This window comes from Mus pahari, chromosome 5 (assembly GCF_900095145.1).
Source record: "Mus pahari chromosome 5, PAHARI_EIJ_v1.1, whole genome shotgun sequence".
Classification (NCBI taxonomy): Eukaryota; Metazoa; Chordata; class Mammalia; order Rodentia; family Muridae; genus Mus; species Mus pahari.
The window spans coordinates 144,681,819-144,707,085 of record NC_034594.1 but is presented as its reverse complement, the minus strand read 5'-3'; the positions used below and the strand labels follow the sequence as shown (position 1 = coordinate 144,707,085).

The 25,267-nt window shown below is 43.9% G+C and overlaps 2 protein-coding genes across 2 annotated transcripts in view; both read right to left on the bottom strand.

The window, feature by feature from the left end:
- Window positions 1-8,327: 8,327 nt before the first annotated feature.
- Window positions 8,328-16,887, bottom strand: Pex19 (peroxisomal biogenesis factor 19). The gene is made up of 8 exons (XM_021197661.1): window positions 16,800-16,887; window positions 15,097-15,206; window positions 14,497-14,662; window positions 13,845-13,930; window positions 13,078-13,239; window positions 10,320-10,496; window positions 9,548-9,592; window positions 8,328-9,385 (listed from the first exon to the last, which is right to left on the bottom strand). The coding sequence occupies exons 1-8, from the start codon at window positions 16,867-16,869 to the stop codon at window positions 9,302-9,304; spliced, it is 900 nt and encodes a 299-aa protein (XP_021053320.1). The 5' UTR covers window positions 16,870-16,887; the 3' UTR covers window positions 8,328-9,301.
- Window positions 16,888-20,986: 4,099 nt separating this feature from the next.
- Window positions 20,987-25,267, bottom strand: part of Copa (coatomer protein complex subunit alpha) — a 42,109-nt gene continuing 37,828 nt past the window's right edge. Inside the window, exons 27-33 of the mRNA XM_021197906.2 lie at window positions 24,914-24,982; window positions 24,260-24,396; window positions 23,882-24,068; window positions 23,687-23,797; window positions 23,216-23,377; window positions 21,888-22,082; window positions 20,987-21,610 (exon numbers count right to left, since the gene is read on the bottom strand). Of these exons, the coding sequence (XP_021053565.1) occupies window positions 21,551-21,610; window positions 21,888-22,082; window positions 23,216-23,377; window positions 23,687-23,797; window positions 23,882-24,068; window positions 24,260-24,396; window positions 24,914-24,982 (921 nt within the window). The 3' untranslated portion in view covers window positions 20,987-21,550. The remainder of the gene's footprint in view (window positions 21,611-21,887; window positions 22,083-23,215; window positions 23,378-23,686; window positions 23,798-23,881; window positions 24,069-24,259; window positions 24,397-24,913; window positions 24,983-25,267) is intronic.

Here is a 25,267-nt window from a genome sequence, read left to right as displayed (position 1 = left end):
CGATACCAATACCACTCCCCCCCTCCCAGTTGTTTTGAGACAGGAACAAGAGTAGTTCAGAATAGCTTCAAATTCACTTCTGTAACTACTGCCTCCATCTCCTGAGGGTCGGGCATGTGCCACTATGTCTGATTTTATTCACTGTTGGCAATCAAATTGAGGCCTTCATGGAGACTAGGCAAGCACTCTATAAACTGAGCTCCATTGCCAGATACATTCTATCCCAAGCTGTCTCTTGTTGACTACTTGCTGAAGTAGACATGTGGTAATTAATACTGTTAACTCGACAAGATCTATAATTAGTTAGCAGGCGAGCCTCTAGGCATGCCTGTGAGGGATTACCTAGATTAGGCTAATTGAGGTGGGAAGACCCACCTAATTGTGGGTGACGTCATTCCATAAGCTGGGGGGCTTGACCGAATATACAGAAAGTGAGCCAGCATTTATTACTGTTTGACTGTGGACACAATGTGTCCAGCAAGCCTCCAGCTGCTGCACTTTCCCAGTCATGATGAATGTCCCCTCAGACTATAAACTGAAATCATTGCTTCACTCACATAATTTGCCCAGCAGTTTGGAGAGTAACTACTACAGCTAGTTTGTCTATTTCCATTAGTGCCCAGATACAAGCAAACCTCAGGCAGCAGAGTGTCTTTTAAAACGCTGTAAGTCAGGGCATAGTTCCCTACCCAGAACATCCATTACTTTCTCATCACATAATGAAAGTCAAAATTATCTAGACTGATGGCTCAGCAGTTAAGAGCACTAACTGCTCTTCCAGAGGCTTCTGTTTCAAGTCCCAACACCCAACATACTAGCTAACACACTCCAGTTCCAGGAGATCAGATGCCCTCTTCTGCCCTCTTCTGGCTTTGTAGGCATTGCACACAAATGGCACACAGACATATGGAGGGAGGCAAAACACCACGCATTAAGTCTTTTTTTTTTTTTTTAAACCAAAAGTAGCCCCCAAGGTTTTATATTATCTGGTTCCTTTCTTATTTCCGATTTTATCTCTTCCCATGCTGCCTGGAGCCTTATTACCCTTCTTGCTGTCGGGAGCACCATATTATGTTCCAGCTTGGTGTTTTACCTTGGAATGTTTGGCTGTGATGTTTATTATACTGCATCTCTCCTAAGTCAGGTCCCTGTACAAATGGCACTTTGGTATAACATGTCGTTATCTGCTGATACCAATTCTGATTTATTTATTTATTTATTATTTATTTGAGGGGTTCCATTGTGTAGTTCCAGCTGGCCTTGAAATCACAGAGACCCATCTGCCTGCCTCTGCCTCCAGCACACTGTGAGTCACAGTATGTACCACACCTGGCTCTACTTTCATTTTCACAAGACGAGGTCTCACAGGCTGAGTGTGGTGGCCCACACCTGTAATTCTAGCCCTTGAGAGGTGGAAGCAGGAGGATCGGTAGTTCAAGAACATCGTGGGCTATACAGGACCCTGTCTCAAAAAAACAGAGGAGAGGCAGGCCTCCAACTGTTGGGCTCCAGTGACCCTCCAGCCTTAACCACAATACTGGCGTACAGATGCACACGACTGCACTCAGTCTGTATCACTTTTTCATAACATGTTTTACTGTATAGCACTTAACCTATAATTATATATTTAATTTCATATGTATGGGCAGTTTGACAGAGTGGCCATCAGATCCCCCCAAACTGGAGTTACAATCGTGAACTGCCATGTGGGTGCTGGGTCATCTGAAGAGCAGCCAATGCACTTAACCGCTAAGCCATCTATCTAGGCTTCAATTATATATTTTAAATCTAACTATTATTAGAATGTAAGTTATAGAAAGCAGGAACTATCCCTTTTCATCTTTGTAATGTAATCTTCACCTAGAAGAATAATGAGCAAAGTAGTTAAAAGTCCTGTCTTCCGACCTCAGTCAGTCAGTCAGCGACTATTTATTGTACGTTACAGGAGAGGCCTTGATCTTGGAACTACAGCATCGAATGAATAAAACAGAGCTTTTTAGTGCATGGTTGGGAGCACAGGGAAAGAGAGATACACAGAAAATAGCATAGGGGCTGGAGAGATGGCTCAGCAGTTAAGAGCACTGACTCTTCCAAAGACCCTGAGTTCAACGTCCAGCAACCAAATTGTGGCTTACAACCATCTATAATGGGATCTTATGCCCTCCTCCGGTGTGTCTGAAGACAGCTACATGCATGAGTACATGTGTGTACTCGTATACATAATTCTTTTAAAAAAGAGAAAATAGCTGGTCAGTGGTGGCGCACACCTTTAATCCCGGCACTTGGGAGGCAGAAGCAGGCGGATTTCTGAGTTTGAGGCCAGCCTGGACTACAGAGTGAGTTCCAGGACAGGCAGGGCTACACAAAGAAACCCTGTCTTGGGGGGAGGGGGGAAGAAAAAAGAAAATAATATACAGTTATGAAAACTGTTGTGAAGGGGAACAATGTAAAATAGGTCACCAGAGTTTCATATTACAGGGTGAATGTGTTCTTCCCCCATAGGGGTTTGGAGAGCCCCCTTTGCTGAGGTGTCCTCTGAATGAGGACATCAAGTGAGAAAGTGAGCCATACTCACCTGGGAATTGTTCCAGCCAGAAGGATCAGCAAAGACCCGGAGGATCCAGAGTGCTTCAGAGGAAGCCAGGTGGTTCGAGAAAAGGTGGTTCCGATCGATAACAAATTTATGGACCAAGAACAGAACTGATTTTCTTCTAGGTGTGTGCTAGGGAGTCATAAAAGATCTTAAATAAAAGTGGCATGATTTGATTTATAACTGAAGAAGTTCACTATAGCTGATTTCTTTAACTGCCCTCAGGGAGGCAAAACAGAAGCTGACAGACTAGTTAGGAAGGTATTGTATAAAAGACCTGCAGAACTTGTATTGCAGGGCACGTGACGAAGTGACAGAGGTGGCCACGCATGGAGGTGAGCTTGCTAACAGACTGAACACAGAGTGCAGTCAATACATGGGAAAAGCAAGGGTGTGTTGGGCTGTCTTAATTAAATACGCAGCCTTTCCTTCTACTGAGGTGCAGTGGAAGAAAAGGCGCAGGGTTTGTGAAGGAAACACTGTTTGTCAAATCCCAAAGCGCAGCGTTTTAGGCTACAGAAATAAACAATCATCTCTTACTGGCAAAGACATGTTGGTTGTAATGGTTCCTACTTTGGTTGATGTGTTTGAGCCTGTAGCAATTTAAAATTCACAGCCCCAAACCACAATTTCTTTTTGCATCAACCTAATAAAATGGACCACACTTGTATATATCAAACCTAACGACTTGGCTGGTGTGACAATAACCAGTTGGTTAAATGGGGATTTGGTTACAGTTAGTCACCGAAGTTGTTTTTGTTTTTGTTTTTGGAAGGCTTATGATTTCAGAGGATTTGGTCCACTGGTTGCATGGCTCCCTGGGCTTGGGCAGAGCAGTACAGCAGGAGGTGGGTGGGGTAGAAGCTGGTCTTGGCTTCTTGGCGAATAAGAAGCAGAGAAATGGGATAATACAGGGAGAAGTCAAGTAGATATATAGATGTAAGACTCTGTTTCTGGGAAGCCATAATATTTCACTAACCCCTAGGTTTTTTTAATTAAAATTTTTTTTATATATCTTAATCATGTTTTCCCTTTTCAACTCCTCCCAGATCCTTCCCACTTGCCTACCCACCCAACTTTACATCCCCCTCACTAAAACAAGCAAAAAGAGCAAGAAACAAAAAACTCACAAACCCCACAAAAATTAAAATCAAAACAGTCTAAAGATTATGTCAAAAACAAAAGAAGCCAAAACAGTCCACAAAGATACCATTGAGTTAATGTTGTACTGGCCAACTGTCCCTGGGCTTGGGTCTGTGCAGTGACAATTTGGAATTCCGATTTCTTTAAAAATACAAAGATATTTTAAGAATGTGTTTTAACTTTAATTCAATTTAATGTCTGGAGATGTGGGGCTGCTTTGGACTGACTGCAGCAGCTGAGTATGATTTGCCTCATGCTCTAGCAGAGGTATGGTTCTGCCAGCTGCAGATAGTTTCTGGGACTGTGTGACATTTGGAATTTTGGCAACTATTCAGAGGGTGTATAAATGCTAGGGCCCCAGAGGCATGGTCAGATGATGGTCATTCATGGGATTGTTTGCGGTTTGTTAGTAATCGTGCTCAAAAAAGAAACAAAAAGAAAGAAATTAGATTTAGGGATCTCTCTCCCCCTCTATCCTCCCTCTTCTATCTAGCGATGGGGGGGGGGGTTGAATGGGGGAGGGGGTTGAATGGGGGAGGGGGTGGGGGGGTAAGAAAACCCACAAAGTAGAAAGACCAACTACAGGTCTGCCCTGTGTGTGCCGAGAGTGGTTGATACACCCAGAGTCACCCCATATCTTACAGTTAGGTACTGAATTTCTCCTGAAGCTCAGTGGCATGTTGAGATGCTATTCAAATGGTACCTTTCTTTCCTGAAGACACAGCCTCACTCCAAAATCATGAATGTTCAGATTCTATAAGGACACCTCTTGTACCATATTTTTCAGGCCACATGTCTCACGTCCACCCCAGAGAACTTGCTACAAAACTCTGACTTCCTTTAAGTGCAGACTAAATTGTCTCCACAAGTATGAATGAAGGCTTACCATCACTGCCGCTTACTGTAAAGGAAGGAGGCAGGTATGCTTTGCCAGCCATACTGTCTATCACTACTTTACCTGGCCAAGGTAGCCAAAAAGCATTCAAAAAGCCAGTGTGTAAATGATTAGGATGTCAGTAAACCTTACAAATTCCAGGCAGTTCGGCCCATGAGGACTCAGTGGGCAAATGGCTAATAAAGTGGAAGGAGAGAACTGACTCCAAAGAAGTTGTACTCTTGACTTCAACCTGTTCATGGCCTCCCCACCACCACCCCCCTCTCTCTCACACACACACACTTAAAAAAAAAAAAAAAAATCGGCAACTGACCACATTTGAGTTATAGGCTGTAATTTGCTGACCCCCTATGCACCCATCACATAACCTAAACCAGATGCTGTGTTATTGAATAAACATGACAGAGCAGTGCTTTGGGAACTACTACTTGCTTTACCTTGCAAGCATGACTGTATTATTCCACCAGCCAGTTTCTACAAAATCCAGAAAGATGAAACTAAATGAGGATATGATACATCCTCTAAGGGTGAACTAATCCCCGACACTTCTTCCCTCACAAACAGCATTATTTTTATCTTGACAGAGGTGGGGTGTAGTTCCAGGAGCCTCTACTTAGTCTTTCTACTAAATCTGGGCATCTTCCTTGGCAGGTCGTACAGAGAGACACACATTTGGATATTGGGGAACCGATCAGAAGATGGAATCTATAGATCCACTGTAAAGCAGATTTGGTCCAGCATTTCCTTGATTATGGATCCCATATTTCCCACAATGGGGAAAGTTTGAAGAGGAGACACTGCTGTGGTTCTTTTGATCTATGGACATCCATGTCTGTGTGTGATGTTTTTATCTAAATATAAGCGTACCACATATATGCGATGTTCAGAGGCTAGAAACGAGTATCAGATGCCTTGGAACTGGAGTTTTATACTCAGCCCTTTGGGTGCTAGGGCCCATATTCAAGGTCTTCTGCAAGAGTAGCAAGTACACTTGGCCATTGAGCTACCTCTCTATCACCGTTATCTTGACATTTATTGGGTCTGGAATTGACCAAGAGAAACACTTGTGGGCAGATCTCTAGGGCATTTCTGCAAAGGACTAATTGAGAGAGAGAGGCCCTCCCCAGAGTCAGAAACACCTTCCACACCAGTAGTTATTACCTGCCTGTCTGGATTATTGTAGATATGTCAATTCATTATTGTTGCGGCCATCAGAACCCAGCTCCTTTAGTGTCCCAACATGCACCGAAGACCAAGGCTCTCCAGAAATCTAAGTAGGTCTTCATCACCAGATTGGTGCTGGCATCTGGACTCCTCAGCTCAACAAGCTCCCTAATTCTTAGACTCCTCTCAGGTTAACTGTCTTATCCTATGCCATGTAAAGCCACCTGATGAATCCCGGTTGTAATATATTCATTCTATGGGTTTTGTTGCTCTAGAAAATTGTAAGGCTGTATTTCAATTCCTTTGAATGTTTTTTTCCTGAGTGTAAATGGCTCTCTGAATTGATAGTTTGTCAATCTTAGAACTCTTTGTGACTCAGATGCTGACCAAAACTTATGACTTTGCTTTGACTTCAATTTTGAAAACTCTATTTATATGTAGATCTTGGCTGCCTATCTGTCCTGTTCCTAGGAACGCCTGTGTGCTATTAGCAATCTCCACTCAAGCTGCTATACTGTGGCAACGCTACCAATCTGCTTCTGACAGTTAAGTGCTGCTTTGGCTTTCCAAAGGAATATGGTGAGCTTTTCAGTTAGACAGCAAACACTGCATGTCCACTTCCTGAATCCTTCTTGTACATTTCTGGGTAGTATCTACCATGTCTACTAATGTGATACCAGGCTGGAGGAAGGCTCTATGGTTAGGAGCTATCTGCTCTTTCAGAGAACCAGAGTTCAGTTCCCAACATCCACATCTGGTGGCTCACAACCACCTTTTTAACTCCAGTCCAGGGAATCAGATGCCCGGTACACACATACAGACATATATACAAAACGATTAATAATAAATCTTAGATACATTTTGTCAGATTTTTTTTTTTAATGTGGGCCATTTTCCCCAAAGTTTTCAAAGCCATCCCAATGGCCTAGTTTTAGCCTATGGGGCCTTGAGAGGATGGTCTGAGGTTACTGAGAACATACATCTTATATGAATTTGATTGTTTCATGAAACTGTCTATCCAGAACACACAGAATTTTGGAAGGGCAGCTCTTGCAATCTTTGAGGACAGCTTAAATACTTCATCAAAGTTAAGCTATATACTTTATTTTTACTTATCAAGAAAAAGAAGCAAACTAGAAAAAAATGCTAGATAACCATATATATGGACACTTTTTTGCTAAAGACCATGTTCTCCAGGACTTCAAGTGCCTAAGTATACATTTGCCTAGGCCCTTTGTAGAGACTAAGGAAAGCCCAGAGCAGCATTATCCCATGAAGGTGTTTGGTTCTTATCACTGTATCAACTTCTGACATTAGGAATCAAAATATACTGTCTAAAAACTTTAGTATTTGATATAGCTGTGAAATTCAGTTATGTGACCAGTGGGATTAACCTGTAACAAGAGTCTAGACAGTTTAGGTGTTTTCAAATTTGCATATAGGTTGTATATAGTCTCAATTACATACCTGACATGGGCAGCACACACACAGATTGATGCAGAGGGACTAAACTCTGGTCCTTTACCACACATACTTTGAGGAGTACTGCCCTAGGGCACCAGGTTTTATTCAGCTATAAGTCCCAGAGTAATTCAAATGGTATTTAGGAAAAGAGTCCAACCCAAGGTCGACTCGCTCATGTTCAACCAAATTAAAATGAAAAAAAAAAAGTCTTGAAAATAAACCCACAGTCGACCATAGCATCACCAGCAGAAATGAGAGTAAAGGACGGCCACCATGGCACTGAGAACAGTTCCAAGGGCAGGTCATTCCTGTTCCTGTCTCACCTGTCCTTGTCAAGCTTTTGTCAGGAGCATCAATAAAATATTGGCAATTCAGATCCCATTCATCACCACAAATCAGCTGGTACATTTTCCCTTCCTCAGAGCATGGAGGAGTCTCAAATTCAGACCCTGAGTCTTCTGTTTGATGGGCTTTGCTGGCTGGGTAATTCCCAGACTGAGGACGCAAGCACATTTCTTTGCATAGAATATGTGACATCCTTAAATGTTTTAACCCAGGGGAAATGATGTGTTACAAACTCGAAATGACTCAAATGATAAATGTGAGTTTCTTCTTGCCAAAGTTATTTTCCAGTGGGTAGGGTTGGGGGGTGGGATATGATCAGAATACACAATATACATGTATAAAATTCCAAAGAATAAATAAAAAATATATTTTTAAAATGTTATTTTCCAAGTGAACCAGGATAGCTAGGTGGCCTAAAAAGAATATCCATAAAATATATGGCAACCATGGTGCTTAGCCCCACTGTGAAAAAGCAGGTCAATTCAAAGTTAGATAATTTAGAAAACATGTTAACAATACATCATTAACATCAACTATAACATAAAAAGTTAAGACTGAAGTACCAAGGAGATGAAGACAGTATTCTTTTGCTGAGCTGGAGGGCTGGGGCATGGTAGAGCCTAACAACATTATACAGAACTATCTATCTCCTAACACAGCTCACTCTGCCGCTTATAGAAACTAGGAAAGATTAGAAATAGACCTGGATGAAAAATAACCCACACACTTGCTCAGAATATTTATTAGATACTGCCCCATAGGGCTTGCAGGAAAAAAAATATTCTGGCTACACCCCTTTCCCAAGCACCTCCTGAACCAAGGATTCCAGGAAATCTGATGTCCTATATGAGCCAAAACCTATCTGGGTAGAATGGCCATTCATGTACCAGATCTGACACTACAAGTATGTATTGGCCAGGGAGGAAGGGAAGGGTCTAGGGAGAATGGTCCAGGTACTAGATGAAAGGAAACAAGATTGGCCTTCATCCATCACAGCACTGGTTAAAAGGGCAGAATAAATAAGACTCTAAAAAGAGAGGAGGTAAGGAGAGTCAGGGAGCAAAGGAAGGTCAAGAGTTGGCTCGCCCTAAATCACAGAGCTGTAGAAAGAACCAGGGTAGCAACTTGAGTTCTCAGGAGGAAAGGGGAATTGGGGCTCAGCACCCAGGGACAGGAAAAGCCCAAGGCTTTGCTTTCAACCCAACCAAGGCTAAGTGCAAAATTCCTTTCCCTTAAGAGAATTCCAAAGGAAGGCAAGGATATGGGGTGACAAGCCTCCAGCCCCAGCCCAGGCGACGTTTCTCCTCATTCCCAGAGGCCCTGCCTAATAGAAGCACAGAGTCTTAGAACTCGGCTCCTGCTCCCCAGACACAAGAGAAGGAAGAGAAACAAGGCACGGCGTCCCTGGGAATCAAGGGGAACATGAGTCCTGCCATATGCAACATTATTTGGGGAGTGGGAAGAAATGAAATGCCCCACAAGGGATGCCTTCCTTCACCTGGCAGATAATTGGCCTGTTTCTAATAGCAGAAACCCTGATGGAGTAGACTCAGCTGGTATGGCACAGTCTTGAATGGGATGGAGAGTGTGGGTGGGGCAGCCAGCTCCTACAGATGATACTCCTGCCTCAGTTCCCAGTGACTCTGCTGACTCCAGATGGTCCCCACGGCTGGGGCTCAGGGAGGAAACCGTGTTGTATTTCACATGATCAGACACTGTTCGCCATTAGGACCTGGGGGGCCCGATAGATTGAGGGCATCCAGGTCAAAGTTGAGGCCAGGAGGCTGGAGAAGAGACAAAGGGACTGAGAAAATCACTCATATTTCAAGTCAGAGCTTCTGAAGGTCTGTCCCTAGCAGCCACAATGACCACCCTATATGGATTACCTAAGGATTACGGGCGTCTGCAAACTGAAAACTGGGTTAAAATATAGAAGACATACTCACCATCTCCCCGGCCAGTTCTTTTGGAGGATGGCCCAAGGCCTGTAACTAAAAAATGAAAAGGAGTAAGAGATTTAATATATATATATATATATATATATATATATATATATATATATATATATATATATATATGTATGTATGTCACAGAAAACAAAAAGGCAACAAAAGGAACCAGATTAGTGATCTGATTTCTTCTGACCACAGTATGCAGTCTTTGTAGTGACATTTTTGAGAATTCTGGAATTTTTGTTTATAAAAACTCAGAAATATTGTAGGAATGTGCTTTCGCTTTAATCCCAGGTGTGGGAATGTGGGCTGCTTCAGACTGACTGCAGCAGCTGACCAAGGTCTGCCGCATGCTCTAGCAGAGGCGTGGCTTAGCCAGCTGCAGATCGTGTCTGTGATTGTGTGAGGTTTGGAATTCCAGGAACTTTCCTGAGGGTACATAAATTCAAGGGCCCCAAGAGGGGTCAGAGATTGTTGATCGTTTAGAGATGTTGGTTGCTGTTTGTGAGCAGCCACGATCAAAGAAGACACATAGAAAAGAAATTAGATTCAGGGATTTCTTTTCTCTCTATCCTTGTTTCTCTCCTATCTAGTGTTAGTGGTTGAATCTGGGGGTTGGGGGGGTGAAGGGTGGAAAAAAGAAGAACCCACAAAGTAGCAAAGACCAGCTACAAGTCTTCTTGTACTCTGTCCTCCACTCAGGTTAGGTGTAGCCAGCCTGAGGAGTGCACCAGTGGGAAGGCAGTGTGAGGAGAGGGGGCCTTACCTGCTGCATAAGATCTAGCATTGCCTCAAAGCGAGCCCTCTGAGTGGCCTCGCTGTCTGTGGGCGTCTCTGCCTCAAACTGCTCGCAGATTTTGCCCATGACACTGTGCTGCTGCTGATACTTCTCAAACTGGTCTGGAGGAGTAGATTCCTGGTGACTCTGTAACCATTCTGGATACTAAAGAACGAGAAGAGATGGATGAGAGAGAATGAAGTAAACCAGGAGGGAAGGGGACCAAGAGGAAAACAAGGCTAGATGAGCAAGTTCATCATGAAAAGCAGAGTACTGTTGACTCCGACAGATCATCTGGATACACTGGGGTATATGTAATTGCAGATTAGTAAACTATGTCTGTGAAAAGCAAGAGTAAACATTTGGGCTCTGAGGGTTGTTCTAGTTTCATTCCTGATGCTATGATAAAACATCAAAACGACTTGAGAGAGCAAAGGGTTTATATTTCATCTGACATTCCAGGTAACAGTCCATCACTGAGGGCAGGAACTCAGTCACCATAGAGGAATACTGCATACTGCTAACTTTGTTGACTTTTAGCTTTCTTATATAGTCTAGGGTCACCTGCCTAGGGTTGGTGCCACCCAAGGTGGGCTATGCCCTCCCACACCAACCATCAATCAATTCCTCACACACGTAGCCATGGTCCAATTTAATCTGGGCAATTCCCCAAATGAGGTTCCCTCAGATGACTCTGAGCTGTGTAAAGTTGGCACAGCTAACTAGGACAAGGGTCACATATGGTCTCTGTTGAAACACTGTAGGTCTGTTGTTGTATTTAAGATTTATTTAGTTTTGGGCTGGTGAGATGGCTCAGTGGGTAAGAGCACCCGACTGCTCTTCCAAAGGTCCGGAGTTCAAATCCCAGCAACCACATGGTGGCTCACAACNAAAAAAAAAAAAAAAAGATTTATTTAGTTTTATTTTGTATTCATTATTCGCCTGCATGTATGTATTTGTACCATGTGCACAGCCGGTGTACTTGGAGAGAGAGTGTCAGATACCCTAGAACTGGAGTTGTGGATGGGTATAAGCTACCATGTTGAGCCTGGGAAGTGAATCTAGGTGACCCTCTGTAAGAACAGCAAGTGCTCTTTAACAAGCCCCCTCTGTTGTTGTCATTATTTGTAATTTTGAAAAACTCTATTTTATTTGTACGAGTGTATGTACGCATGCATGTATGTATGTATGTATGTGTGTGTGTGTGTCACATGTGTGTCAGATGCTCTCAGAAGATGGAAGAGGGCTTCAAATTCTCTGGCGCTGGAGCCACGGGCCATTGTGAGCTCCTATGTGCGTGCTTGGAATTGAGCCCAGGTCCTCTGGAAGAGCAGACAGTGCTCTTAACTGCTGAGCCAGCTCTCCCTAGCCCTGGTGTTTTTAAACCTAAAAATATAAAACTGAGAGCTGGAGAGATGGCTTGAGTGGTTAAGAGTACATACTGCTCTTGCAGAGCACTAAATTAGTTCAACTTCCATTCCCAACTCCCTTATCAGGTGGCTCACTGCCAGGTGTAACTCCAGCTCAAAGGTGGTTTAATGTCTATGGTCTCCATAGGCACCTGAACTCGTGTGTGTATGTGTGTGTATGCACACCTAATTTAAAAACAGTAATAAAAATAAATCTTTGGCTCAGCGGTTAAGAGCACTGACTGCTCTTCTGAAGGTCCTGAGTTCAAACCCCAGCAACCACATGGTGGCTCACAACCACCTGTAATAAGATCTGATGCTTCTTCTGGGGTGTCTGAGACAGCTATAGTATACTTACATATATATAACAAATAAATCTGAAAAAAAAAAAAAACTTGAAAAAAAAATAAATCTTTTAAAAACAAAGTACGTGGTGGCACATGCCTTTAATCCCAGCACTCGGGAGGCAGAGGCAGGCAGATTTCTGAGTTCGAGACCAGCCTGGTCTACAAAGTGAGTTCCAGGACAGCCAAGGCTATACAGAGAAACCCTGTCTCGAAAAACCAAAAAAAAAAAAATAAAAATAAAAAAAAAATAAAAACAAAGTAAAAGCTACTCTTAGCTTGAGAGTCAGACCACGGCTGCACAGACACTGGTCTATTCAGTCACATGTTGCCAGTGATGCTGAAGAGCTTCTATTTCTCTACTTCATTTCTCTGGGCAAACTGTAAGTTCTTTTAAGCATGAACTACCTCTTAAACCACTCTCAAACAGTTCATAACACCACCACAAAATCCTGTGAGTTCCTACTGGAGAAATTAGTAAAGTTAAGAATATAAGAAGGAGGGCTAGAGAGATGGCTTGGTGGTTAAGAGCACTGACTTTTCTTCCAGAGGTCCTGAGTTCAAATCCCAGCAATCACATGGTGGCTCACAACCATCTGTAATGAAATCTGATGCCCTCTTCTGGTGTCTGAAGACAGCTACAGCATACATATAATAAATAAATAAAGATATATATATATATATATATATATATATATATATATATATATATATATGAAAGAATGAATCAGTTAAACTCAAAGTCTTGAACTAATTTATAGAAAACCAGAGTGCAAATTCCCCATTTTAACTCAGACATTCCCAGCGTGGACAGATGGTCAGCTCAGCAGTGTAGCTAAATACTCTCAATAACAACTGCGACAAACAAGATGTTTTAAAAAAAAACGTACTTGTCCATTCAAATTACCCTTTACTATTCATCGTCTCAGCAAAGTGGCCCACGAGCTGATACACTAAAGGGAGGTGAAAAGCTAGCAATGGAAATTCACCAACCTTTTCTGTGATCTCCTTCAGGGATGGATACAGCACATCCTTAGACAGGAGGTTCTGCATGATGCTCTGCATGATGGGGAGAATGCTTGCTTCCCCATCCCCCTCATCCATGCCCAGCCCTTCCATGGCTTTCATCAGTTCCTCTTCAGACATGCCAGAGTTCTAGACAAGACAAAGAGAGGTGAACAGGTACCCTGCCTCCCTACAATGCTTACCACCCTTTCCAATGGCAAGAACTATCTAAATATGCCTGTAACAAAAAACCAAAGGGGGGCAGATTTGGGAGAGATACCATAGAGCTTTTTTTGTTGTTGTTTTTGTGTTTTTCGAGACAGGGTTTCTCTGTGTAGCCCTGGCTGTCCTGGAACTCACTCTGTAGACCAGGCTGGCCTCGAACCCAGAAATCCGCCTGCCTCTGCCTCCCAAGTGCTGGGATTAAAGGCATATGCCACCATCGCCTGGCAGAACTTTTTAAAAAAGTTTAAAAAGTAAACTTTTTAAAGTTTGATCTTATTTATGTTAATTTTTTTTTTTTTTCCTTTTTTGACTGCATGTACATCTGTGTGAAAATGTCAGAAGCCCTGGATCTGGAGTGGTAAGACAGGTGTGAGCTGCCATGTGGTTGCTGGGAATTGAGCCCTAGTCCTCTGGAAGATCAGCTAGTGCTCTTAACCACTGAGCCCTCCCCCCATGCCTCCCCAGCATCTATTTCATGAGAATGCTCAGGAAGCACTGAGAGTGGCCTCCCCTCACTCCTTCCCCTTTACCTGAAGCTCAGTGGCGTTTTTGGCTAGCCCACTTAACGTCTCCTTTAGGCAAGAAGTAAACTCTTGTTGAGAACTTGCATCACTGCCTAGGAGAGATGAAAGAACCAGGATTAGCTAGGATTTTAACTGTCAGCTTGTCTACACTCATCTAGTTACCAGCCTGGATAGAAAGCATTTACTAGCAAACCTACTACCACTTCAAAATCTTAAGGGTTCTGTAGTTACCTTCACAGTCATGCCACAAATCTGTACTGATAATGTGTTAGCTGTTCCCCACAGTAACACCCCTTTAAAAGGGTTGGTTTCGGAGAATCGTATTTGTGAGGTAGGGTCTCACTCTGTAGTTCTAGCTATTGTAAAACTCACCATGTAGACCATGTTGACCTCAAACTCACAGAGATTCGTCTACCTCTGCCTCTGACGTGCTGGGATTGAATGAATAAGCCGCTACATCTAGCTGGAATAATCTTTTTTTATTACTTTCCAAAGTATCTTACCTTTTACCTTTTAGTAAGCAAGATTCCCACACCTTTCTCTTGCCTTACCCCCCCCCCCCCATGGCTGTGCTATCATGACTGTCATCAATTTTACAATCCTGGTACTCTCCAGCAGTTAAGAGGCCTGTCCAGGGTTATGTTTGGGGTTTCCGCACCCACTCTCCCAGCTGCCTCTGAGAGCTTCTGGAACTGCTCCACCAGATGGGGCTCTTCCTCAGCCAGCTCCTTCATTGCCTTCTCAAACTCCGCAGTAGCTTGAGAAGCCAGCTCACTGTCAAACAATTCCTGGAAAAATTTCTCTTGGGAGGCGAAGAGAGCATCCTGCAAGAGAGAGAGAGAGAGAGAGAGAGAGAGAGAGAGAGAGAGAGAGAGAGACAAAGTTTGCCTCCTACAGCATCACCCTGGGGCTAGCCTCTTACACGAGCTCAGTACATATTGGGAAATGAAACATCTCCCCTTCAGCAAGCACCTCCACTGAACAGTCCATCTGCCTCTTCTCTGGAGGGCAGCAAAGACTGGCTCCTGAAGGAATACCATGAGGCAGCACACAAATCCAACCACTTAAAACCGCTCTTTACTCTTTCCTCGTTAGCCCTTCGTAAAACCACAGGTCCTCGTTTCATTGGAACTGAGGCCTGGAAGAACACTCAGCAGTGTGTGGCAAAGGCACCCTCCCAGCCACCCCACAGGGGCCTGCCCCACCCCTGCTCTGAGCTGCATGGCCATCCTCCCCCTCCCTTAAGGGGGTGGAATACTTTGGCAGTATCTCCTGGCGATCTCTTCTGGGGTCCTGAAGCATCAGGAGCCGAGATGGTAGGAGGGTGTTCTGGGGAGGGTTTGGCTTTATCGAAATCATCAAGAGCACCTTCGGAGACAAGAGACATGGTGGGGACTTTCAGGATGGATAAGGTTAGACAGCTGTGTGATATGAAACAAACTCTTAGGAAAATAATGATACAAAGTGCTGGCTTTCCTGAGCTTCTCTCTCTTTCCCTGGTGTCTCTCCTGCCTGGACTACTGGCCAATAGGCTTCCTACCTTCCTTGAGAACCATCTAGTTTATTGTGACCAACTGGGAAGGAAACCCTTTTGCACAGAACCAGTGTTCATCTCAGAACTAGGAGGAAAGAATTAAATATAAGCTGTGCAGAGACATCTCTACATGCATACTATAAAATTCTCTTAAAAAAAAAAAAAATTCCCGCCAGGCATGGTGGCCCATGCCTTTGATCCCAGCACTTGGGAGGCAGAGGCAGGCAGATTTCTGAGTTCGGGGCCAGCCTGGTCTACAGAGTGAGTTTCAGGACAGCCAGGACTATACAGAGAAACCCTGTCTCGAAAAACCAAAAAAGAAGAAAAAAAAAAAAATCCCACACATCATCTAACATGAAGAGGGGAGAATTATTTAGTTCTCCCTCAACAGGCACCTATAGCCTCCTTGGACTCATACACAGTAAGTCTGGGCCAGTCCAGTTACTGGGCGCTCCTCACTACATCTGTTCCTTTTCTACCTGCCTACCTCGCTGCGACTGAGCAAGAGATAAAAGGTTCACCCCTGCCCTGAAAAGCCTGTGTTGTCACCACCACTCTGCCTGCCAGGACTAGGGAAAGGGCACTGCCTCCCTCGGGCAGGAAACGGGAGTGGAGTGCAAGGCCAAGAAAGAAATGAAGGTCCACCATCTTTTCAGGAAGAAGAGATCTTTCCCCCTGGGACTGACTCGCTTTGTTTTCTCCAAAGGATAAATAAGGGATGTCAGGCATTGTGGTGCCATGCTAGAATTTGGAGGAAGGGACTGGAAAAATCACAAGTTCAAGGCCACCCTGCAGTACTCAGTGAGTGTGAGGTCAGCCTAGACTACACGAGACAGTCTTTCAACACCACACTAATTTTAAAAGGCGACTTCTTCAACTACTTGCACGGAAGAACTAGGGGTCTGGTAAAAGAATGAGGAAAGACTGTGCGGGAGAAAGGCGTTTCGGGTTAAGAAAGATACTACCATGGACATATGGACCTTTGGAGCTTAAAGGTTATTTCGTTCTGTGAATCCTGCTACTGAAAGGAGAGGTGATTTCAATAATTTACTGAAGGCGATCCTGGTGGGTCCGGCCTGTGATCTCAGTATGCCCAGAGGCTGAGGCAGAAAAGACCGTCGCGAGTTCCAGATCAGCCTGGGATACCGAGTGAGAGCCTTGCCTCGACAACAATCCGACAATCGAAAGCAAGAGAAGTTGTAAGGGGCTCGTGAAACAGCTCATTATGGTTAGTGTTCCCCTTCGCAGGGAGATGTGCGGTTTGGAGAGAGCCAGCTAATAAAGACGGCCGGGGTCGAACTCAGACCACCTCCCCGCCGATCACTGGAGAGATTCTCCCGCCCCGCCCAGAAATCTCAAGTTCCTCTAACCCCCACGATGGGTCCTCTCCCCCGATACTTCTGGACTCTCCTATCGTGGGCTCTTACTTTCCAGAAGCTCCTCCAGTTCCCGGTCGGCTTCGACCCCAACACCGCAACCTTCTTCAGCAGCCGCCATCTTACTGCCTCCGACTTGCCGTAGGAGGTGGAACCACTGGCGCCACCAATGCCTCGCCCCCAACCCCGCCCCCATGACTTGCGCAGCCAATAATATCGTTCGACCGTGCAGGACCGCCATTTTTAAAGGGACAGGGAACTGGGTTTGTTTTTGTTTTTGTTTTTTTTCTTGGGCTGGGACTCAAACCTAGGTTCTCGCACGTATTAAGCAAGCACTCCACCACTGGAGCTACACAGCCACAGCGGTTTGCCTTGAAGTAGATAGATTGCTCAAGGTGGTCCAGAAATCGGAGTCTCCCTTCCCCGTCTCCACTTCCAAACTACTTGACCCACCAGGCCCAACTGTACTGTGGGGGCGGGGCAGAAGGGTGGGAGGGTTTATTGCGTTTTGTTTGTCTCATCTTTAATTTGGAATCTATAATCTGGAGAGGTTTTGTTTTCAGGCAGGGTTTTCTAATCCTACTGTCTCCACCCCCCCAAGGGCAGAGATTACACACAAAGCTCAGCTAAAATATGAAGTTATTAAACGAGCAATTTTTTGGTTGAGACAGGATTGCCAAGTTGAGGCAACGTTAATTTCATCCTCAAAGCACACATGGTAGGAGAGATGTCTATCATGTGCTGGACTCTGACCTCCGCGAATGCACCTTGACATATACACAAAACAGATAAACAATGATTACCAAATTTATTTTTACCGTGTAGTGAGCATCTACTGTTGTACACAATCGTGCTGAGCACAGTGAAATCTACAAGTGGATCAGGGCTGATCCTACCTGTAGGGGTTGACTGGAGATAGAATTGGAAACAGATGTTACTTAAGCAGACTAAAAATCAAACATGATTCTTTCTTTGAATTATTTCTTTGTTTTCTTTGTGTGTGTGTGGGATTGTTTTGGTTTTGTTTTATTGAGAATGTTCTCTATGTAGCCTTGGCTTTCCTGGAACTCTGTAGACCAGACTGGCCTTGAACTAAAAAAAATACTCCACTCCTGCCTCTGCCTCAAGGGAGGTGGGTGGCATTAAATGGGTGTACTACCACACCTGTCTCTCTTTTCTATTCTATATTTCTGTATTTCTAGAATCCTACTTTAATGCTTATTTGCCCCCAATGGATCTTTCTGCCTTCCTATTATATAGTGAATACTGAAAAGACAGTATTTTATAGCATCCTCCTTCCCTTTCTTGCTTGTTTCAATTGGGGGCTACTTTAGCCCAGGCAGGCTTAGAACCACTCATCCTGTTGGCTATACCTTCCAAATAGTAGGATTACAGATATGTACCACCAAGCCTTATCTTGCTCACAGAATTTTTCCATTTTTGTTTAAGGACTTGATGGCTCGCCACTGCTTATTGATTAATTTCAGATTCTTGACTGATATTCACAATTATTTCACATCTATCCATTCTTCCCCCAGCTAGATAAACTTCAAGAAGCAGAGATTATCAACTTTGTTTACAAAACTCACATTAGAATGTTTGTATACAATTCTAATTTGTAAACTTATAAAAAGACTTTTTTTTCTTGAAACAAGATCTCACTATATAGCACTGGTTGGCCTGGAACACACAGAGATCTGTCTGCCAATATTTAAAAATTTTAAATTATTTAGAATTGTGTGTGCATTTACACATGCATTTTAGGGTATGTATATATGACTGAACTTGCTCTCAGGGGCAAGAAGTGGCAAATCCCTTTGGAGCTAGAGTTATAGGTGGTTGGCAGCCACCAGATGTGGGTGCTAGGTACTAACTTGAGTTCTCTGCAAGAACAGTCTTTGTTCTAAACAGCTAAGCCTTCTCTCTAACCCCAAGATATCCTTTTTTTTTTTTTTTCTTTTGCCAATTGTTCTGCTTTAACCTCCCAAGAATCCGAATTATGGGTGTGAACTGCTGTGCCACATTCTTGCCTGAACTTGAAGGAAGAATGTATAAACTTAAGAAAACATTCTCTAATATACACATTTTTGAGAAAGCACCCTCAGTTTGAGGATTATATTTACGAAAGTGTGCTGGCTAGTTTTGTGTCAACTTGACACAGCTGGAGTTATCACAGAGAAAGGAGCTTCAGTTGAGGAAATGCCTACATGAGATCCAGCTATAAGGCATTTTCTCAATTAGTGATCAAGGGGGAGAGGCCCCTTGTGGGTGGGACCATCCCTGGGCTGGTAGTCTTGGGTTCTATAAGAGAGCAGGCTGAGCAAGCCAGGGGAAGCAAGCCAGTAAAGAACATCCTTCCATGGCTTCTGCATCAGCTCCTGCTTTCTGACCTGCTTGAGTTCCAGTCCTGACTTCTTTCAGTGATGAACAGCAATGTGGAAATGTAAGCTGAATAAACCCTTTCCTCCCCAACTTGCTTCTTGGTCATGATGTTTGTGCAGAAATAGAAACCCTAAGACAGAAAGTAACTCTTAAATCTGAAAATACTAAAGTCCTGTGCTCTTTGGAGCAGCCTTTCCTCCTCAGTCAGGCACACTTCCCCCACCCACACAATGTTATGTTCAAGTTTATTCACTGCAGCAATGCTGATAATTTTGAAAGGTTACAAATAATCCAGATACTATGAGAAAAACCTAAACACACAACACACATATAAAACTTTAAACTATCTTGAATAAAAAAAAATTATGTTCCTGTCATGTATAAAAGGAAGGTGGGGAAGAACACAGTTATATCTGCTCATAAGTGTATTTTTTGAAGGCCATAAGGAAACTGCTAAGTAGTTACCTGTTTGGGGGAAACTAATAGGAACTGAGTGGCTCAGGAAAAAGATACACAAGGCACATAGTTTTTTGGTTTTGTTTTGATTTTTTTTTTTCCTGAGTCGGGGTTTCTCTGTGTAGCCCTGGCTGTCCTGGAACTCATTCTGTAGACCAGGCTGCCTCAAATTCAGACATCAGTTGGCCTCTGCCTCCCTAGCGCTGGGATTAAAGGCATGTGCCACCACCACTGGGTAGTTTAGTTGGTTTTTATTAATAAAAGTTTCAAAAAAATTCTGTGAATGTAGAGGTGGAATGGTGCCTACACACCATGATGCTTGTGTGGAGGTTATGTGCTACCTCGGGGGAACAGATTCTCTCCTTCCACCATGTGGATCTCTAGGATCAAACACAAGTTGTCAGTCTTGACCTCCAAGTGCTCTTACTTCCTATGCCATCTCACTGGCCTGGCAGCATAGGTCTAAAGACTGCTGGCCGAACTTCATTTATGCAATTATTCTTAGAAGCAAGACACTGACAACTGTGATAGTTCTATCAATTTGATGCCATCTAGAATCCCCTGGTGGAAGGACCTCAGACAATGTCTATGAAGGATGATTTTGTTAACTGATATGGAAGACCTGCCCACTGTGGGCAGCAGTATTTGCTAGGCCTGAGGTCCTGAATTTAAAGGAGAAAGCCACCTGCCTCTGCTTGTCTTCAGAATGCTGTTATTAAAAGGAGGTAGACTTCTCCTTTTTCTCCAGTCTCCTCAGTCCTGGGCCAGCCAGGTCTACAAGCAGCCAAGTAAGACTCTGTCTCACAAAGAAAGACAGCTCTGGTTGAAGACTGGCAGGAAGGTGTGACGTCAGTGCTCCCCACTCTTGACCATGGGTATAATGTGACTAGCTGCTTAAGGTTCAGCCACCCTCCCTTCCCTGCAATGAGGACTGTCACATGGCATTGAATCAAATGAACCCTGTCTCCCCTAATGTGCTCTTGTCAGGGTGTTTTATTACCCCACTGGGAGCAGAAGCTAAGACAACTATGTACTTACGGTAAATATGTAATTATGTCCTCATTCTCTTTTATGTGCACATAATATGTAAAACACATAGAGCAGTGGTGGACACTGAAGGAGCTCAGCAAATACTGGCTATAATCTGAAATGAATAGTTGCAGTAAACATGGTACAGGAAACTCTTTACACCAGTCCCCAGCAATGTAGATGCTTCATATGTCTCTAAGAAAAACAGTATCGTTTTTCCCTTCTCATGAGTATTAGTTTAAAATGAATATAATGCATCCAATGATTAAAAAGTGATCCTGAGTTAAAGAATCTGCTCTGGTGAGACAGCTACACAGATGTGACAGGGTCATGAAAGTGAGTGTCCAACAAGGAAACGGCAAGCAGGAGGCTCTCAGAAATTTACTTTATTTAGTGAGGGCAACAGAACATAACAACGATGGTAAGACATAAAGGACGGAAACAAATCAATGAAAAACGGTATACATTTTGCAAAACCAAATGACTTCTTCTCAGCCTGGAAGTGTGTGGGCCCACATAAAGAAGGAACCTAATTATGACATTAAATACCCAAGGAAAATATGGGATAGTTAACAACTTGAGTGGCTGGGAAAAATGGCATTTATTGAATCCTGCTGCTTTCTAGTAGAATTGAAACGAAGGTGGTAGATTAGGGAGGAGTAAATACTAAGAATTTGATAAACAAATGGCCAGCACAAAGTTTTCATTTGTTCCTTGGAAGGCCCAAGCTGAAAGGCAAAGTCATTGATAATCACAAGCACAGAAACCATCAAGAGAGAGGTCTGCAAGAACAAGGAAGTCAAGTTTGAAACTTGGGATTTGCAAAAGCAGAGAGGACATGACGTTTTAGGGAGAACCAACATCAACAAGCTGAATGTGGCTGTAAGGGGAGACTCTGAGGAACAGTATGTAACTAACCATGCACGTGAAGGGCCTTAGCGAAACTGAAGAGGACTGATCCTCAGCCCAATCACATCCTTGCCAATCTCTGTCACCTGTGGAAGAGGGAAACAGCATCAGGTTAGAGAACTCCAGATGGCCTACGCCCTAGACCACCGATGGGCAGGCAGATGGACGCTTGGTGCTGCGAAGTGAACAGTGGGAAAGAGCTGGCTTTCCCAGTGTCCCCGCCTCAGGGAGCGGGACAAATGCAGGCTGAGAGAACCAGCACCGCGCTTCCTTCTCCTGCCCCTTCCCTCAACATCCCACACACATCCTTTTTTTTATTGGATCCCCATCCCTGCTAGACACACTCTTGAGGACAGTACTTACTGTAGTGACCCTGCAGATTTGTCCCTTGAACTCAGGGGAATAGCAGGCCCCACTGAGTGGACACTTCTCTACTGGTTTTCCACGGTAGATGGGCCGGTAAGATGCAGCACAAATGTCAAAGGGGTTGTGCATGTCATAATTGAGCTGGCAGGCATCTGTGGGGTTTTTCTCACAGGCAGACAAGATTTTTCTTGTCTAAAGGAAGGAAGGAACATTTTATTTTAGAGTAGAGAAAGCAACACAGTATCTGATACAAGGAGTAACTATATGCTGGGCAGGATGGTTTATTTCTATAATCCCAGCACACAGGAGCAGGAGGATCTCAAGTTCTAGGACAGCCTGAGTTATCAGTCTCAAAGACCAGAACATAACAACACAAGTAACTATGCTGTGAGAATACAGGTCCCATGCTCTGTACAGGATATATGTGAAAAAAAAAAAGACAATTGCCACTGTGCTGGTTGTACTGCTACATCCCAGAGCTCAGAAGGCAGAAGCGGGAGGTTCAGGAGTTTGAGGGTCAGTTTGGGATACACAGTGAAATCTTTCTCTTTCTCCAACATGGTTCCACTGCTCTAAAGCCACAATTCTGTCCACATCTGGGGATTAGATTATCAGAATTGGGCCCCAGAAAGAGTTGAAACAGGTTTCTAGCGCCCAAGGAGAATGTTTTTGGGTGGAATAGATACTGGAATATGAGTGAAAAGTATAAGAGGTCAAGATGGGTCACCTGAAGCTTAAGGCTAGCTGCATCTCTTGCAAGGGCACTGGAGCTGCTCTGGGTTGTAGTGTAAAAGCATAAGGGCCAGTAAGTCCAACACCAATGTCAAATTAAAAATTAAATCAAGCTGGATGTGGTGGTGCACACGTTTAATCCCAGCACTTGGGAGACAGACAGAGGCAGGCAAATTTCTGTGAGTTCAAGGACAGCCTAGTCTACATAGTGAGTTCCAGGACAGCCAGGGCCACTGGGAGGGGGTGGTGGTGGTGGTGGTGGGGCAGTGTGTGAAGAAATCATAACTTGGGCAAGGTATTTTTCTTCTCAGTGTTACATTCTCACTACTAAAATACAGTCAGGTCGACTATAGGATCTACTCCATTTAAACATCTATATAGAGTATTTTAGAATGCCATATCTGAATAAATTACTTTGGTTTCAAGGGAAAAAAGATGCCCCAAGGTCAGTAAGTAACCAGAAGGCAGAACATTCTATTAGCTTTCTTGAGTTCAGTGCTGCATATACATTGTTTCAGAGAGAAGGATATTGGTTTCTGCTTCTTCCATTTAAGATCTGACTCCCCTAAAGTCACTGATGAATTCCCCTGTACCTGTTGGGCTACTTCAGGCTTGGGCCCAAGTTCCAGCAGGCGTCGGGCAAAGGTGGCAGCTGTCTTGAAGTTCTTGAGCTTGAAGAAAAGGTTGAGGGCTGTCCGCAGCACCAGGATCATATGCACAGGCTGCAGATTTGAGTGTGTGAAGTAGGCTGCCATCTAGTGGACAGAAATGAACACAAAGCAGGCTGATGTTCCGCTGTTGTTTATAAACAGTTACACAATTATAAAAAAACAAAATAATACAAAGCCAACACAACTATCTATAAGACAGATTAGTTCTACCTCTTAAAATATGGGAACTCATGATCTGAGGAACGATGGTGGAGAAATGGAATACCTCTTCATGGAGATGAACTCCAATTTCTCTTCCTCCCCAAAGCCAAGAAACTTCCAAACCAACCAACTTTAGACGGAATTGAAGGTTATGGGGATGGTGCCCATGTGGTGCTGGTCTCCCCATCTTACCTCACAGATGCGCTTCTGCTGGTCTAGGGTCTCCTTAGGTAGCTTCTTCCTTTCTATCTCCATGCACAAACCCACAATGTATTCACGGCAAATGGTGATGAGTTGCTGGGCCTGAAGAGATTGCAGAGGACAGTCAGGACATAGACGAGACTATGGAGGTGCCCAGGATCGAGCAAGCGGCTAGACTCCTCCTACCTCTGCAATCTCCTGTTTATTGTCCACGACAAGAAGAGGCACACTGAGTAGGATGGAACGGAATTTTTCCACAGCTTCCTCAAACTTGCCAACCGTGGTGAGCTGATAGCACAGCTGCAATCGTTGGATCAGGTCATTAAGCTTTAGGCCCACAGCTGGTACACCATTCTTTAGCCCTGCATCCTTCCTGGAAAGGGAAAATTATGAAGAAAGAAGAATAGTCAATAGCAAAGGAGGATTCCCACTCTGTTCCTATCAAACACTGTGGGAATAGCTGGAAATAGGATGGCGGCTGGTGTAAACCAAACCCCATGTCACTGTGGCTATCATCTGAAGTATCCACTCTACTGAAACACACAGCAGAGCAAGGGGACTTACCAATTGCGATTAGGGTAACTATACATGGAGGGCAAGCAGGGTAGCGCTTGATAGGTGGTGCGGCCTCGGGCATATGTCTGTAGGAACAGTTGCTTATAGGGGCCAAACTGGATAACTCCCACCTGATCATGGAGAAGCTAGAACACAAGAAAAGAAGAAACACAGGGATTTGTTTTCTACCAAGTAAAAATTAAATTAAACTTGGGCAAGACATTTTACTTATCTGTGTTGCTTTCTCACTACTAAAATATAGTCAGCTACAGGATCTATTCCATTTAAACATCTATAGAGAGTATTTTAGAGTAATCAACAGAGTGAGTGACAGCAAATGTTCATGGCTGTTTTGGTTATGTCACCATAACACTTGGTACAATGTCCATAATAAATACCCATTCAGGAAGAGGTGCTGATTTTACTAGTGTAAGCAGCAGAAATGGCTGACTGGCAAACGTGACCACAGACCAAGTGGAGAACAGATAAAAGGCCCTTATGAAACAAGTCTCTTTAGCAAGGCTGACCACTGCCACACATACACACCTTGGCCCCATGGGTCACATCATTCCCACGTGGTTGAAAAGATGAGTCAACCATTCTCCCTAGGACTCTCGAATACACACTCAAGAGGAAGGGCCAAGGTTTTCAGGGCAGACTTACCCTCATGGCTGTTTCAAAAGAACCAGCCAGGATGTGATCAACTGGAAGCTGGGAGTTATTGCACCAGATCTAGTAAGAAATACAAAACATAAGCCAAGTGAAAAATCTCCTTTCTCTTTCCAGTTTTTCTCCTCCATATCTGTAAAGGCAGTCAGTGTCTTACACAGACATCAGTATTAGCCAGCCCAGAAGCACCTATCTCTACGTAACTGTGCTTTCCTGCTTACTTGAGTTGGGCTATCTCTACGTAACTGTGCTCTCCTGCTTACTTGAGTTGGGCTATCTCTATGTAACTGTGCTTTCCTGCTTACTTGAGTTGGGCTATCTCTATGTAACTGTGCTTTCCTGCTTACT